This window comes from Panulirus ornatus, chromosome 55 (assembly GCF_036320965.1).
Source record: "Panulirus ornatus isolate Po-2019 chromosome 55, ASM3632096v1, whole genome shotgun sequence".
NCBI classification, from domain to species: Eukaryota; Metazoa; Arthropoda; class Malacostraca; order Decapoda; family Palinuridae; genus Panulirus; species Panulirus ornatus.
The window spans coordinates 22,659,521-22,677,525 of NC_092278.1; the positions used below are offsets into that span (position 1 = coordinate 22,659,521).

At 40.8% G+C, this 18,005-nt stretch overlaps 2 protein-coding genes across 2 annotated transcripts in view; one reads left to right on the forward strand and one right to left on the reverse strand.

The window, feature by feature from the left end:
* Window positions 1-1,105: 1,105 nt before the first annotated feature.
* LOC139765556 (transcription factor 21-like) lies at window positions 1,106-13,612 on the reverse strand. The gene is made up of 5 exons (XM_071693106.1): window positions 13,250-13,612; window positions 11,934-12,044; window positions 10,288-10,447; window positions 3,266-3,387; window positions 1,106-3,153 (listed from the first exon to the last, which is right to left on the reverse strand). Exons 2-5 carry the CDS (start codon window positions 12,041-12,043, stop codon window positions 3,090-3,092), a joined length of 456 nt encoding a protein of 151 aa, XP_071549207.1. The 5' UTR covers window position 12,044; window positions 13,250-13,612; the 3' UTR covers window positions 1,106-3,089.
* Window positions 8,495-18,005, forward strand: part of Ype (yippee zinc finger protein) — a 43,034-nt gene continuing 33,523 nt past the window's right edge. The window contains exon 1 of the mRNA XM_071693109.1: window positions 8,495-8,621. The gene's annotated coding sequence lies outside the window, so the exon portion shown is untranslated. The remainder of the gene's footprint in view (window positions 8,622-18,005) is intronic.

Here is an 18,005-nt window from a genome sequence, read left to right on the forward strand (position 1 = left end):
TAATGGTCTGTGATTTCAGCAGCAATATCCGTCCATTACTAGATATTTTACTGACTATAGATATTTCAATTTTTGCATGTAGATGTCTTTTTCAGCATGGACTGGCCCATGTTGAGAATTCTTAAAAGAATCCTGGCCTTTGGAACAAATAAAAAGGTATGGAGTAGATTTTTTAGATTTTTATCTTCTAAAAGATAACATGAAAATCTTAAAAGAAGTTTTATTTGTCAGTTTTACATGACTTTCTCTATTGCCTTAATCTGAACTTTAAATTATGTATAATTGGACATTGTCCTTGTAAGAATCTAGTTCTGAAGGATACTTAAATCTGAAATATTTTCAAAAAGCCTGGTTTTTACTTTCAATGGAATTAATTGAAAAGTGCTGTGAAAAAAAAATTCTTTCACCATTAAAAGTTTTGAAAAATTACTCAAAATTTTCACCTTGTGCATTACTTGCATATTCCAAGATAAAATAGATTTAACACAACAGCACTGGTTTGTGAGATTTTTTTTAAAGAATTTTTTTGAAGGTATTGTACATGTTTGTAATTTTTCAAAGTTTCCTTCGACCTTCTTCCCCTCTCTGGTATTTCGTCTATGCTCAGGACTCCATTGGATGCTTATTATAAGGTCCCATGGGTATTCATAAACTGATTTCCACTTAATGTCCACCTGCAGTAAGTTTCTATGACATACCTAAAATACTGATTACATATTGACTCAGTATATATATATATATATATATATATATATATATATATATATATATATATATATATATATATATATATATATATATATATATATATATATATATATATATATATATATATATATATATATATATATGTATATATATATATATATATATATATATATATATATATATATATATATATATATATATATATATATATATATATATATGTATGTATGTATATATATATATATATAATGTGTGTGTGTTTTGTTATTTTGTATTAACTTGTTTATTGTTAAATAAACGATGGATATTTATTGTCCTGTGTTTTGTTTACTTCTTGGTATGAAGTCTTGATTTCTCTCTTTCTTGCTAGAGGGAACTTTAGTAAAATGTATACATCTTCCTTAAACATATTTATTAACTTATGTCTTATCATGAGCTGTACATAGTAACAATAAATATTAACCATATGTATCTTTCTCCCACGCCTGTTGCAGGCTGTGGACTTCACTGATGTGTCGTCTTACATAGTGTTCATGTGCCCAGAACACCTGTAGAGTTGAGAATTTACCTAGGGAATTAGTAGTAGGAGGGTCTTGAGCTTTATGTATAAGGCAGTTGTTGTTATACCTAAGTTTTAATGCCCAAACACAAATATTTGTGATATTTTCTCATTCAAAGAAAGGTAATGTTTAAGACCTTTCACAAATAGTGCGTTATGTGGACTCTGACCAATGTATAGATTTTTTTCTAAAGTGTGGGTGAATTTTTCTAGTGTTTGTAGATGGTAACTGGTCTCCTGAGATGTAGTGACATGTGTTTTGTTATGTTGATTTTTATTAAAGTAGTTTGTTTATTCTAACTTCCTCTAACACTTCCATTTCTGTCACATTTGTCTCCTCTTTTGATATTCCCTTTGCATTTGTCATACTTCAACCCTCAGTCACCCTTTATCCCACTCCTTTACACACTCAAGTGCTCTCTTCTCCATGTCACTCTAATTTTTTCCATATCTCTTCATTCGTCACCCATTTCTTCTTATCCCTCTATTCCTCACTCATTTCGTCTTTCTCTCTGTCCTGTCCTACTCACTCCTTCACCCTAGCAGTGTCAAACTTCTTTATCAATCTTTCCATTAAACCAGATACACAACTTGTGCTTATGGGGACATTGACTAGAAGTCTTCAATTGTAATGATTGTTTTCATAATATCATTGAACATTTTTTTTTATCTTGTATGTTTGAGTATGAGACTATTTCTGTTGTCAGTATAGAAGCGGTAAAAAAGGTATTGGAGCATTTGAGATTACAATAGTGCTACTGGTAAAATTTCAGTGAAAATTAAAACAACTGTTTCAGAAAACTTGTTTAAAGTTATTCAAAATGATAACTGAAAACCCACTTATAGTAATTTGGGTGAATAATTCAATTTATGAATTATTAGTCAGTCAATGGTCTAACACTCATGAGATACATAATAGATAGAAATAAAACTCATAATTCGGTAGATTATTGTCTGTGGCATTGTAAAAGGGTGTCATCTCGGCCTTGTTCGAGAAGTTCCATGTGTGTGCTACAGGGCAAATATCAATACACAGCCTTGATTATATGTCCCCATGTTGTATATACGCCACGGGTTGTATCTGATGAGCCCATATCTTTAGGCACTTTTAAGGCAAGATGTTACAACTTTGTCTAAAAACCAAAATGAACTTCAGTGTTGCTATGAAATGACATTTCCATAATTTACTGAACTGTCTATTGGAGGTAAAGGCACATATTGCTTTGTCGTGACCACAAGGCATCTTAAAAGTGTAGAATAATATTATTTTGTCAGTGGAGAGCCAGGTGAGTCAACCTATGAGGGACATACGAAAGATCTGTATGGAGTTTAGCTATCTGGAGGAAGATGGCTGGTGAGGGCGCACAGAAACAGGTATTCCAACAACGTGAAGTGTGACATGATAGATGTGGTGCTACCAGGCACATGTGTGATGAGGGTAGGATGCGACGAAGAGCACAGGAAGGTTTTGGTGTGGACACTGGGGGACAGTTCGTGATGAGGGATAGGTGTGATGGGGACACCGGTGTGAGCAATGCCTGGTGTTAGATTTGTGGAGTGTGTGGGTGGGAACTGTAAATCTAGGTGTAGGTGGTCATATTATAAGGGACCATGTATGGCTGGGAGTAGTAGAAGGTGTCAGGTATGGGTGGGGGCAGCATAAGGGGTCAGGTTGTGGCTTCAGGACACTTACGAGGTGTCAGGTGAAGTTACCATAGGGACAATATAGAGTACCAGGTCAGGGTAGTATAAGGGTGGCTAGGGGGCGGTAGTATAAGGGTGGTTAGGGGGCGGTAAAAAGGTATCAGGGAAGGCAGGGTCGTCAGGCTATGTGCAGCAGCTCAGGTGGGTAGTAGTCGTAGTCGGGCAAGTCGTCGCTGAAGTACCTGTAGGAAATAATCGCTTTTAGATTGATGTACAGCTCTCTCTCTCTCTCTCTCTCTCTCTCTCTCTCTCTCTCTCTCTCTCTCTCTCTCTCTCTCTCTCTCTCTCTCTCACCTGTCGACTGCAGGCTGAGGATGGGCGTGGTTTGGGGTGGGGTCGTAGTGGGTGTAGCCATCGCAGTGGTCGTGGCCACCACTACCGGACCCAGACGACCTCGGGAAGCTGAATGGCCACGTCTGTTGGAATACAAGCATACGTTGGTGAATATTAAGATATCAAATTATTAAGTCACTATTAAATGAATGATGTGTAGTTGATCCGTTTTATGGCACGAAAGAGCAGTCATTAAAAAGTTTTGTTAGTACATTTTAGACAACGTGAAAATCTCATAATACTCGTTAACTTAATAATGAAATCCTGTGAAACATATATCAAAGTCACCGCCAATCACGAGCACTTTTCTCAAAAGAGAAAGAGACCAAGTTAGTCTAGTTTTGAAATACATAAAGTATGGTTATTGCTATTAATGAATCAATGTATCTACAAATTCAAAAAAAAAATAGATGTGAAGCATTCCTTATGTCAGCTTCCTTAAACGGATACGTGGAGTACTTATTACGACTCTTGAGGAAGTCGTAAAGTTACGTAAAAGTAGAATTTCATGTAAACTTCCTCCAGAAGGGCAAACTCCATCTTGCACGCACGTGTGCTGTTGTAGGTCAGGTCTAACGTGCAGCAGGTGGGGCCAGCGGGTCACAAGGGATAACGAGCATAAATGTTTACAGGAAGGAAGAGAGCGTCGGGAAACAAGACCCCCGGCTACGTAAACACCACTTCGGGCCTCACGGCACCTCTAAGGTATTTCTTGCTGTAAATTTAACTCTCAGCTTGTCCAATATAGCTCAGGATAGTTTCTTGGGAGGTAAAATACCTTGGGGAAATAATGTCAGTGCTGAATATATATTACAGTGTCAACAAAAGTTCCTGAAATGGATTGTGTACGGCCATGTCTGTCGGGTTTCCTTGGAAGTGCTTAAAGTTTCCCCAACTCATTCTGGCCTAAATAATTGGTTGATTCATGCTTCACCCAACACCTCCCCTTACGCATTAATGTGACTTAAAGAGAGACTATTTCGTAGACACATGGATAATGGCGTCGTCCATATGAAACTTCCATTCTATGTTAAAATGTCCCTGAATATCTTGTGGCCCGGTTAAAGGCCATCATCATGTAACGTCGGCCCATAGGTAGAGACGGGTTTAAGAAGGTAACCTGCAAAAATGGCTTTTTGGACATTGAAAGAAATAAATGGGAAACAACATTGGCATGTACTTGGCTTAACGCCTTAGGAGAGTGTGTAAGACAGGTGATTAATATATTATATGAAAGGTTAGGCTATACCTAGCCGTAATATACGAAAGGTTTCTGCATTTTTTTTATCGAACTTAATCCAACGCAGCAATTACTTAAACGAAGAAGGTGCTAATGCCCTTCGGTGGAAAATTAGTGTAGAAACTAAGCAATATCAAACCTGCGATGACCAACGCCAATATGTATCACCAAATTGTATTTTTTTCCCCGTGTGGGATTTTATATATCAAAATATTTGATCCTCGTCTTTGACACTTACTGATTTATTAAGGTAAACAAGTTTGTTAGGATGGCTTATCTTGTCATCAGTGTTTTACACGTGTTTTCAAGCCTCATGATAATTCCTTGCACTGTGAACATGTATCCTTTTTATGGACATTTCATCATAAATAACCTCCAATATTTAATGTCAGACGTATTATTTTTTGTCATTTCCAGTATATCAGTATTTACGTATGGCAAAAAAATTTAATTTTCTTCATTTGACTCGTAATTTAAGGTATTAAAGAATCGTAGCCTCGCACAGACTAACGCGTCTGTAATCTCTGTGTCCATTTATGGGGCTTCCTTCTCAAACGTCTTTACATTCCTCTGACACTTACAGCAAACTCCACTTTGTTCACTTAAGATATTATCTCAAGAAAAGAATGAAAGCTGCTGAGGATAAAAATCTACGAACATCAAACATCAAAGATGACATCCCCGTGGTATCTGATCCAACACAAAATAAGACTCTACGGAAGTGCACTTTTAATGGCGCGGGGTCTGTAAGGGCGGCATCCCTTCCCCTCACCACTGCTACTTAACCCCTCTCTCTCCCGGCCGTACCCTCTCTCTCTCTCTCTCTCTCTCTCTCTCTCTCTCTCCCCTCCTTCTTCTCCCCCAGTGAGTGTAAACACTTCATGCTCCATCTTTTTGTTCCTGAGCGAAGCTTCCTCCTGAGGCACTCCGGCCGACGCTAAATATTGAAACAAGGTGATTGGTAGCACCTGTAACCCGAGGCATAGCTCAAAATAAATAAAAGTTTCATGAACTGTAAAGACGCAAGGCGCCAACCCACCCCCCTCGGCGTCGAAGGGCGAGAGGAAACAGCTGAGTCTCGTGAGGAGCCATCACCTTCTGTCTTCCCGCCTTCAAAGCATTTATTATTTTTGTAAGGATTGCGCAAGATGAGCAGCCGTAAAAAAAGAAAAAAAAAAAACTGCTCCGAAAATCAGCGAACAATGTTGTTGAGGTTGTGTGAAGATGAAGTCAGTTTTTGACCTGTATCCAGTGTTAGAATATTGAATATTTTATTAATCTCATTTACGGTCATTCTTGTCTGAAATGAAACCCATAGATTGTACTTAATACAATGTAAATCACTGCCTTGAAATTTCATTACAGTATTAAGTTGGTCATTTCCGTTAAAAGTCTTTCTTTCATGAATTAAGTGGTTTTGACATCAAGAATTCTCATCCTTCTTACCTACATTATCATTTCCCACTTTATCAGCAAAACCTTGGATAGAGATAAGCATCATATGAAGATGTCATTGGCGTCCTTACGTGTCTGTTAGAAAACTTTGTTTTCTGAAACAATTTCAAAATTTTGCCTCCTTATTGCAAAGGAAGGAAGAATTTGAATAGTCGGAGACACGAAGCTTGTTCCGAATGTTATAAATAATTTATGGTACATTTTATATGATGTGCATGACCTTTGGACCAATATCAGAAGAGGTAAACACTAGAGCTGAGGAAATGAATATGTTTAAAGAATAAGATGTAGTGGTGGGAGCCGTGGCATACCCTCCCTCCCCCTGGGAGGCTGGCTAAGTGTCCCCCGTCATCTTTGTTGACATTGGAGGAAGCAACTATTTCAACGGGGGGAAGTGAGGGAGGCTCGTCGGGTAGCTCCCTTATGAGGGCGGTGTTCTCCATTGTCTTAGGGTAGATTCCCGACCGTAATGCCTGTTGTGGAGTAGCTCTGTCCCGTCGCGATATTCTAAAATTGCGCGGGAGATTTACATGTTATTAGTGTGGTAGAACTAATGTGTTGAATTATGTGTTTGTCTGATGGATTTCTCCGTGACATTGATGTCTGAGAAGTGCCTGACATTTAGCATTGTTTGTTTGTATATTGATTAAGAGATTAGCCGACCCACTTTGCCAGTGTGTTTCTAGAATGTAATATAGTCAGCAAGAGAAGGGGTGTTTAGATAAGACAGCCAAGCTAACTGCACCCTTCATTGATATTAAGATTCATTTGCTAATTGGATACTTACAACTAACTCGACCTTATGATGTTTAGAAGATAAAATATGATTTATTTAAAAAAGTTAGGACATAAATGCAAAAAAGTATAGTGCCATTACCTAATGATACAAAAAGGTTGTCATGAACATAGACACCATGAAGCGTCATGAACTATGACACCTCGGAATTGACATAAACTGACACCACAGAGTGTCATGACCTGCTGACACACAGTCATCCCTCATGTCAGAATGATATAAGACAGAATAGGGAAGAATTGTTTAGATTATTAAAGAGTAATTAGACTGTATAGATTCATAGTGCTCTGAACTGACACATAGTTATGTAAATATTTTCACAGTCCACCTGAACACGACGGTACGACCCTTGAACACAACAATTCGACCCTTGAACACGACGGGACGACCCTTGAGCACGACAATACGACCCCTGAGTACGATGTAACGACCCATGAGCATGACTACCGACATTCAAGCACACCACGACCCTTGAGAATATGGGAACTTCTCTTTGGCCTTTTGACTTACCCCTTTTGCCGTGTTGTATGATAGTCATTTAAAGCATAGCGCAACACATAGAGCGTGTGCCACTCCTGCCTCATGGCAAAATGTTGTGGATAGGTTGATAACTTTATTTCCTACCTGCTATTTTCAAAGTTTGAGTGTGGCCAACCTCACCCATAACTCCGTGGTATGTGTTTTTATTTATATTTTGTGCACAAGAAAAAAAAGGTATTACATTAGGTGCGCATATGTCAGCCTTTCCCAGGCGAGAGAATGAACTGATTGCTTGGTTCTGAGCCTGATTACCCTAAATGGGGCTCGAAACTATGCCCGTAAATATATTATGGGTCGCAACGTAAACCACTGCACTACTTAGATTATTAAGTATGATGTGTGCACCTGTAGCTGGTAAGGACTGCCATCTGCAGCATTACCGTCTGCTATCGGCACACATGATATACTATACACACTATTGATTAATTTCATTTAGCCTCTAGTAAAAAAACTGAAGATTGATTTCAAGTTCCTAACATCTGTGCATAGGAACAAATGAGTTATTTGATTTGATTTATGTTTTGAATCATTTTTCACGGACGAAAACTAACATTCACTCTAAAATTTAAATACAATCGTATTATGTTTTCCTTTTTCAAGACTAACAGATTTTTGTAACAATCAGCGATAGTGTATGTGTTGGTTTTACGTAACTGTACTTATGGTTACTTGTATCAAGGATATACATTAGTCAGCTCGTTTGAAAAAAAATCTAACGATTACTGGAATATATTTCCATTTTGTTTAGCGTGTGAACCCACTATGAAATCACGTAGGAGAGTCTTTGAAAAATTGACAAGTTGAAGATTACATGGTCACTTTATAAGAAAAAACGATATCCAATTGACAGATTATATTCATTATATCACCTACATAAACCTGACAATATTTTAGATATTGAGAAATGGATAAGAGAAGGACTTTTGTACCAAGTCTGCGCAACAAGGCAAACAAAAGCCTGTACTCATGGCGTCACACCAGATGTCACTCAGTCGCCACATGTAAACACGAGGCTGGTGGCCCGCCCAGTGTGTACTCTCGTGATCATTTTGCAATTTGCAAAGTCTATTTCGAGATTGGTGAGGTGAATATATCACCATCCGAACGAGTGAGCATCAATTAGTGTTTCAGTGGAACGTGTTGATGAGTTTGTTAACTGAAATGGACTCTAATGTGATTCCGGTTCTTGCACAGGGACTAGCGTGCAAGTTAGAAGACTAGTTAGTATGGATGCAAGATACTGACCCCAGGACCATAATTTGCTTCAAGTCCGGAATTTTAAGAAGGTGAGTCGAAAGTTACGTAGTGTGTTCTTACTTTAGCCACCAATGACAGAGACTTGGAAGCACAACTTTGTGTTAAGTCGAGGAAATGCCTAAAAATTATAAACTCGTTTCAAACTATTTCTAGAGAAATCTACGTAACAATCGTAAGTGATTAGGTTAAGTGTAATTGTCTTGACGTTAGCTAATATGTATATGGTTGCTCCCTGTAGGAGTTAGGGTAGCAGTCAGCCTTTTTCATTTAAGACTTTGGAAAGAAGACTCATTTTCTGAAGGTCATAAATTGTTTATTATGGCGTATCGAGACGACATCTTGGTTACGTCATATTATCAACAATGAGGAATTTACTGTGGAAACTGTAGCATCACGGTGCATGTAATATGGAAATTCTGTAATTAAACTACGATATGACTTAAAAATCATATTAAGTAATGGCGATTTAATGGTGTCACATGATGTCGTCTTGCTGTGCAGCCTAGTTGTTGGGAGTGAAATAAGAATGGTTGGGAATATCGTTTGGAATATAAGAATGGTTGGGAATATCGTTTGGAATATAAGAATGGTTGGGAATATCGTTTGGAATAAAAGAATGGTTGGGAATATCGTTTGGAATATATAAACAAATATCCATGCATTAAGTTCCATGGCCAGTGATGGAATTTTCATCAACAAACTATATGTTAACCCAGAGTAAATTCCAGAATGAACTGATTTATGAGTGGCCTAAGGCAAAGTCCAAAGTTATGATTCTTATGTCATTCAGTTTTTGAGATGCTGGCTGGCTGCCGTGTTACGTAGGCGAAAGAGATACCGCAAATGCAGTTCTTACGGTACGCGACACTCGAACAATAAACTCGGTATTTATATTCTTATCCTTGAACACCTAACCTTGTCAGAAGTGACCACACGCACACACTTAGATAAGGCGAAATAGAAATTGATAGACCTGTTGATTTGCTAATCTCAGAAGTATTCTAGTTTTTGAAAATCAGTTTTCCATAATTATCTGTTTTAATATCTTAGCAAGAATATAGCATCGTGAATTTTATGAAATGGTTATGGGTGATATCACAGTGACTTATTTAAAGCTATTTTGACATTCGAGTATCGGTAAGAACGACAAACTTATAAAACTGGAAATTATGATGGATTTATGTGCAGCGTAGAGGGATCCCGGCTAAGTTTCAACACCGTAATTTTTTGCTATTACACATTTAGTATCTAGGCTCACGGATACTGCGGACACGACATTTTCCATAATTTTGAATTTGCTGCAGATTTTCTCGCAGAAAGAAGTGTGTGACCAACAGCCGTCTCAGAAGCGTATTAAGTTTCTTGTGTAGCGGAAATAAATTTCATGTTAGGTCGTACTAACTGGCGTAAGTAATTGTGATTATGTCATCGCAAGTTGCTCTTGATACATTAGTTATCATAGGTATAGAAGTTGTTATCGTAATGAGAAAATTGTTGTACTGTGGAGTAGTGAAGTCTGGCTGAGGCAAGATGTATTTTCAAGAGTTATGGTGGGTTTAAGTAGTCTGACCGATTAACAAAGTTTATCATGCTTAAGGGGTTATTATCATGTAAAGGTTTAGGTTATCGTATTAAGGAGTTATCAGACCCGGAGGAGTGTGCCGTGGTAGACTCATGAAGGCGTTAATGACTTACCAGCGAGAGGGGATGGGTCTGGGTCCTGACCTCACCCTCGTCCTGTAGCAGAGCCCTGAGGTGGGCGATGTAGGAGGTGGCCAGGCGGAGCGTGTCCAGCTTGGAGAGCTTGGTGTCGGCCGGCACCCACGGCAACGTAGTCTTGAGCCGGGAGAACGCTCTGCAAGGCAGCCACGGTTAGCGTAGGTGTTGTGGTTGTGATGGTGGTGAACGCTGAGTGTGGTTGTGATTGTTGGCAAGGTAGTGATGGTGAGAGTGATGATGGTAGTTGTGATTTCTAGTGATGATTTGGTCATAAACATAATGATAAGAGTGGTCGAGATAGGAATGTTGATACAATATACTTTACCCCAGATCAGTTATTCTGTATTTATGAACAAAGTCCGTAAGTCTGTATGCTTATCGTTACACTAATAACGATAATGATAATGATAATAACAATAATAATAATAATAATAATAATAATAATAATATAATAATAGCGGTAGTCAGTATAGCAGTTAGTGTTAGGCTTTGCTTAGCTTCTATGTAAGGGTAGGTCAGTCTTAAGTTCAGACTAGGTGGTGGATACGAACTCGTGGACAAACGTTTCTCTTCGAGTGAGGCGAAGTTCGATTTCTTCTTTTGGAATGAGTATCATTACAAGTATTTGGGAGCAACATGATAATTTTAGAAACACGACCGATGTTTCGCTGCAGGTCCACACCTGACTTGAGCGGTTCCGTAATTTTATATAAAGTTTACATATATTTCTTTTGGAGTCATGTTTTGGCTTGTGTACTTACCGTGTGATCTTGATTATCTTAATAGTTTCTAGTATTAAGAACAGCCCCGAAAGGACCTAGTTGTCTGTTGCTACTAGCGTTTGTTTTGTTACATTATTATTATTATTATTATTATTATTATTATTATTATTATTATTATTATCATTAGTTGTATATTTGTATATTTCAATTACTTTTAGGAAAACAAAGAATACAAAATATCAGAGTCGTTGGAGAATAATGTAGAGATGAGACTAGAATAAGATATTATCAAGCACAATAGAAAAAAAAAAATAAATTAAAAAATGTGTTCAGAGTAGGTCGCGTGTGGCGGGAAACTTCCCTTCACCAAATTGATTCACTAGCGTTAATAATTAAGATGGTAGCTCTGGTTGAAACTATTACAGAATCAACCCAATACGTTGTTTTAATGAATGCTGTACCCAGCTTTACCTAATTAACACTATGTAATGGTACTTAAAGGTGGTAACTATAGATTACCACTGTGTATTTGTTATTGGAACTTTGAATAAGAGCATTTTCCAAGCGATCGCTTTTAATGCGATGTCTTGATGGATTGAAAACTTTAGTTGAAATGATCATGGCTTATTGGGTGGAGTCCATCAAGAGATTATCCATGGGTACTCCGTGGTGTAGTGGTCAGGGCTGGCTTGTGTTCATGTTCTGGCTCGAGTATGCAACAGCCAACCCAGCCGTACATCCTTCCCTTTGCGACTTGTCGGTAAATGAATACCTGGCGTAATGCATATGAATTAAGAGCTTACATTCAAAGCTAGTAAGAGTATGTTAGATGACTGACTGGTCGTGGTCAGAGCTAACTAGTAGTGTTAGTGCGTTTAGAACAGAAGAGCGTTGACGCACCTGGACAATATCCTCATGCGGGCTCTCTCGCGGGCGTTAGCTGCGTTGCGTTGGACAGGCTTCTCACGCACTCTTCCTCCCTCGACGCACTCCTTCCTCCTCCGCGGCATCCTGGAGGGGCAGAGAGTGTGTGTGTGGCAATCAGGAGGTGGGTGGGTGGGGTGGCAGGGGGAACCACCACTCAGAAGGTGGTGACTGGGCGGTCAGGTGTAGGGGTATAGGCTGGGGATAGGAACAGTCAAGTGGTTCAGGACGGGGAGCCCATCAGAGTGTGGCGATGGGGGAGACACTCAGATAATTGGCAGGGAAGGGACTGAAGATGGGGCTCACAAGGAAGTTCATCATGCGTAAATCTTAATATATAATCTTAATTGTAATCCTTAGTATTTAACTGCGAAAGTTCATCACTCCATTATTTCAATTTCTAACAATGAAACGATCATATCCCCTACATAGAGGTAACTGATTATTATGTATCTCGAGACAGTGACAGGTCGCTTGAAGTGTTGCAGCGACCAGGACGTCGGCCCAGTCCCCTACCAACCATAGATAATTCCAGAGCTTAAATTAATCGATCAGAAATTATCCTGTATATTTTGAAGCTACCTGGGATTATTATAGTTATGATTACTATTATTATGAGTTATTGATATGAACTGTTGGACTCCACGCTGTAACACACGAGTATAGAAATGATGACACTGTACTCTTTTCCGTTCACTGACGATGGTGCAGCCTCGTTATCACACGTAAGTGGAGTCTGGTTACATGATTATCACACGATATTCCACTTGGCAACTTATCGTGTTTCATTTTCACGTGGACATATAGGAATATATATATATATATATATATATATATATATATATATATATATATATATATATATATATATATATATATATGCTAGATCCCAGAACCCCGCAACGCCCTACCATTTGACATTATTATTGGCAAACTTTGGCCAAAATTAACTTAGGCTACGTAATAATATGTTCCCAGTACATCTGTACACTAAACTATGCCAGCAGTTCCTATGTCAGGTAAAATGGTTATCATTTATTATCTCTAATTATGTTTCGTAATTTTTATTTCAGGTTAGTTTGTGGCAGAGTGGTGTTTGGTGCTTATAATAATGGGATTTCCACATGAGGCTTCGAATCCAACACGGCTTTTAAGATAACACAAAGAGACGGTTCAGGTAAAGTTCTTCATCCTGTATTGCATGAAGTGCTAGCAAAATGTATCTTATCTAGAGAGATAACCGTAGATTAGATTTGTTGATGTAAATCCGTTAGAAGTAGAGCCATTCTTACCTCGTGTCTCGTGGAGCTAGAGCGTCTCGTTTACGTCGCTGGGTTCATCCTTCTCCCGTCGAGATGGTGGAGGTTTCACTCGACACTGAATATTATTGTTATATCCTTGTTTTTAATGTTATTTATGTTACGTTCCCGCTGAGTTATTATACTGGAAGAGCGCATTTATGCAGCCAATTTTTGTCGTTTGAATTTCAGATAGAATGTTTTTAGAAAGGATTTCTCTGGTGAGGGTTATTGTTATTGTGTTTTGGCCTGACGCAGATGGACTAGGTTCTTGGGGCAGTCTGACCTTTCTACCGCTTGTTAAGGGGAGGTGTAGACGTGGCCACGACCCGGGGTGAACTAGGGTCAGCTTACAACTAATGGCTGGTGAGTGCCAAGACACACCAGGCGTGTGCACGGTGCCAGACCTGACAAATGACTGCCTCATGTTCCGGACAAGGAGGGCATATCATATGGTTAAAAGAAGGCCTGGGAGTGTTTAGTTTCTTTTTGTTTCCGTATTAGCTGTCAAGGATAAATCCTAACAGGCTTTTAGATGATTTGGTAGTCAGTAGTGATGGTTACAATTACCATAGGGTGAAATAATCCAATCCGCCACGAAGACAAACGGGTGAAAAGTCTCCGGGGAAAATATTTGGGCGGGGCTTGGGAGGAGCTAGGACTGTCGACCAATCGCCTCGTAGGCTTTCATTATGCTCCCAATGACGAGGCGTCTCATAATCTCCCGTCGACCAATGGGAGGACGCTATGGGTCTTACGGGTATGAGGTGTTAATTTAAGTGTTGACACGAGAGGCTGGGGTTCAGTGCCGCCCCGTCACGGTGTTGGGAGAGGTGGAGGGAGGAAGGGGATGTATTTCTCACTTTCCAGCGAATCTGAGTTTCAGTTTCATTATTTGTTTGCTTTAAGACTCTCTAACGAACTTACAGGACTGTGATTTAAACAGACGTCATGAGTATGTGTATGAGAGTGAGTTAATAAAAGCTGAGTTCAAACCAAGTTAGTTTATATATATATATATATATATATATATATATATATATATATATATATATATATATATGGTTCCAACAATGTTGTATGGTTGCGAGGCGTGGGCTATGGATAGAGTTGTGCGCAGGAGGATGGATGTGCTGGAAATGAGATGTCTGAGGACAATGTGTGGTGTGAGGTGGTTTGATCGAGTAAGTAACGTAAGGGTGAGAGAGATGTGTGGAAATAAAAAGAGCGTGGTTGAGAGAGCAGAAGAGGGTGTTTTGAAATGGTTTGGGCACATGGAGAGAATGAGTGAGGAAAGGTTGACCAAGAGGATATATGTGTCGGAGGTGGAGGGAACGAGGAGAAGAGGGAGACCAAATTGGAGGTGGAAAGATGGAGTGAAAAAGATTTTGTGTGATCGGGGCCTGAACTTGCAGGAGGGTGAAAGGAGGGCAAGGAATAGAGTGAATTGGAGCAATGTGGTATACCGGGGTTGACGTGCTGTCAGTGGATTGAATCAAGACATGTGAAGCGTCTGGGGTAAACCATGGAAAGCTGTGTAGGTATGTATATTTGCGTGTGTGGACGTATGTATATACATGTGTATGGGGGGGGGGGGGTTGGGCCATTTCTTTCGTCTGTTTCCTTGCGCTACCTCGCAAACGCGGGAGACAGCGACAAAGTATAAAAAAAAAAAAAAAAAAATATATATATATATATATATATATATATATATATATATATGTGTGTGTGTGTGTGTGTGTGTGTGTGTATAGTTTTTATACCTGTTTGCTGTTATCCGCGTTAGCGAGGTAGCACCAGAAACGGACGAAGAAAAGGATTCATTCTCCAGCTGTCATGTCAAATGCACCGAAACCACGACTACTCATCCACGACCAGACTATGATGTTCGTGAGAGTAGCCGACCAACGGCGGTAGCCGGGGTGGTCGTCTGTGTTTGTACCCGGGGTGTCCTGTGACGCCCTAGTGGGGCTGTGTGACGCCCTTACTGGGGCAGTGTGACGCCCTACTGGGGCCGTGTGACGCTCTATGGGGCTGTGCGACTCTAGTGGGGCCGCGTGACGCCCTACTGGAGCTGTGTGACGGCGTACTGGTGCCGCGCGATGCCTTACTGGGGCTGTGTGACGCCCTACTGGTGCCGTGTGACGCCCTACTGGGGCCATGTGACGCCCTACTGGGGCCATGTGTCGCCTGACTGGGACCGTGTGACGCCCTAGTGGGGCCGCGTGACGCCCTACTGGGGCCGTGTGACGCCCTACTGGGGGCTAAAGTACCGGGAACGAGTTGAGCCCGGCACCGTAGGGGGTCGAGCCTGGTGCCCCGCGTAACCTGACCCTCTTGGGAAGTGGTCTTGGCGGTGAGGTGGGGAGAGGAGGGGAGGGAGGGGGGGGTGGGTACGTGGAGTATTGTTGATGTTGGGAGGTTGTAAGGGAAGGGGGGCGGGGCGGGGTACGACTACGACGCGTCGTTGCGTCGAAGGGAAAAAAAAAAGTTTTGCGTGTGTATTTTTTGAAGGACGGTGGATCTCTAGTACGCTGGGCGGCTGCTTGATAGATTTGCATTCTTAGTCAACTTATTCTTTTTTTCTCTCTCTCGTATGATCTTACGTGTGACGTAATTAATTACGAAGCACTGATCAAGGAAGAGCAACAGCAACAGACCACTCCCAGCCACACGCCCCCCCCAAGCCTCGCCTGTAACAACCAGCAAGAGCGCAGCGCTACAGATACGTCCGCCAACTGGTATATCACCCCCCCCCAGCCTCTCACCCACAGCCATACTGAATGATCTTTTCAGTCGTTATATAATACATTACAAGGCAGTGTGTGAGCGGGAGGTGAGCCATGCCTCACTCTGGGTTGACCCAGCGGCGGCAGCCCCAGCCACCCGACACAGGTCACCTGACCTGCGCACCGCCACTGCGCGTCAAAACAAACACTGCTGCCCCGCCACTCGTAATACTCTCTCTCTCTCTCTCTCTCTCTCTCTCTCTCTCTCTCTCTCTCTCTCTCTCTCTCTCTCTCTCTCTCTCTCGACGAATCCATAAATTGGTTAGTGTGTGTGTGTGTGTGTGTGTGTGTGTGTGTGTGTGTGGCCTGCGAATAACTCCTCGTTCCCTCATAAAGCACACACACACACCCACACACACACACACACACACACACAGAGGGTGGGGTGGAGGTGGGTGGGACAGCCAGGTGGATGCCGTCTCCGGCCCAACAAGTGCTGGTTTCCGGCCGACCTTCCCGTGCACCTCCCCTGGTTGACCTCTTCACACCTACAACACCACGCCCTCTTCCATCCCCTGTCCCATCCTGACACTTGAAGGAATTCGTGTATGTGTGTGTGGGGGGGGGGGGGGGGGGCGGTGGTTGTACTCGTTTGGAATGAAGGTTAGCGTCAGTACTGTGTAGAAGATTGTAGATGTGTGAATAGGTTCGTTAATTACCGAGAAAAAGATGAACTAGGAAGACTTTGTGGTGATGGGTTCGACACACCCTCACTCCCTCACCTCTCACGTGAAAAATCCCATTTTCTGTTTCGTATCTTGTAACACTTCGACATGCCGAGCATTGCCTTTTGAATATGAATTGCCTTGTATGAATTGCCTTAATCTTATTTTACATATGTTCATAAAATTAGAAATAATTAAACTACTTATATTGCGAATTCTTTATAAGTAAAGTATGCATAATGTTATAAAGACCACGTGAATACTACAATCAATTTCAAGTGAACACAGTGTTATTAAGATATTTTTCAGCTGGTTGTGAACACAGGCTATATGTTTATAACAATTGGCGTTCCAGTAAACATTTATGCGAAGGTAATATTGTTACATTTTAGCATGACAACGTCATGTCTATTCTGGCATTTATAGACTCTGTTGTATGTGACAATACATATCAGCCATGAGACTCATGTGGGACGTCTCGGGAATCGACAGGGACATTTGACAATCCAGGTGTGAATTACGTCGACAGCGTCCTAGGACAAGATGTCATTCCCTCGCGTTGATATCAACTCTCAGTTGCCACCTAGTGACAGATGAGCCCAGCGGCGCCTTACCCAGTCATTGTATTAGAAGGAGAACACACTAGAATAACATCCCATCGTATTTCCTGTTTGTACTACAGTTAAGAGGCGCCAGGCTCACACTCCCGCCTATTTTCGTGTGTTTGTTTGGTGTTGAGTGGGGAGGGGGGTGGAGGGGGGGTTAAGGGTTGCCACACCCCCCCTATACCCCATAAGCTCGTGACACTACTTGCCCACTTATCGTGTACCTTTGTGTATATACACTCGTCTGAATGCGTGTGTGCTTGCATATATAGTTATTCATGCTTGTGTGAATACTACTTTTGTGTTACAAGAAGAGTTTTATATGTTCCAAAAGAAGGAGCAGAGAAGAGGACCAAATGAGGATATTCCCTCTAAGGCTCAGTTTTCTGTTCGTAACGCTACCTCGCTAACGCGGGAAATGGCGAATATATATATATATATATATATATATATATATATATATATATATATATATATATATATAGGGGATAGGGGAGAAAGAATACTTCCCACGTATTCCCTGCGTGTCTTAGAAGGCGACTAAAAGGGGAGGGAGCGGGGGGCTGGAAACCCTCCCCTCTTGTTTTGTTTTTTTTAATTTTCCAAAAGGAGGAACAGAGGGGGGCCAGGTGAGGATATCCCACAAAGGCCCAGTCCTCTGTTCTTAACGCTACCTCGCTAACGCGGGAAA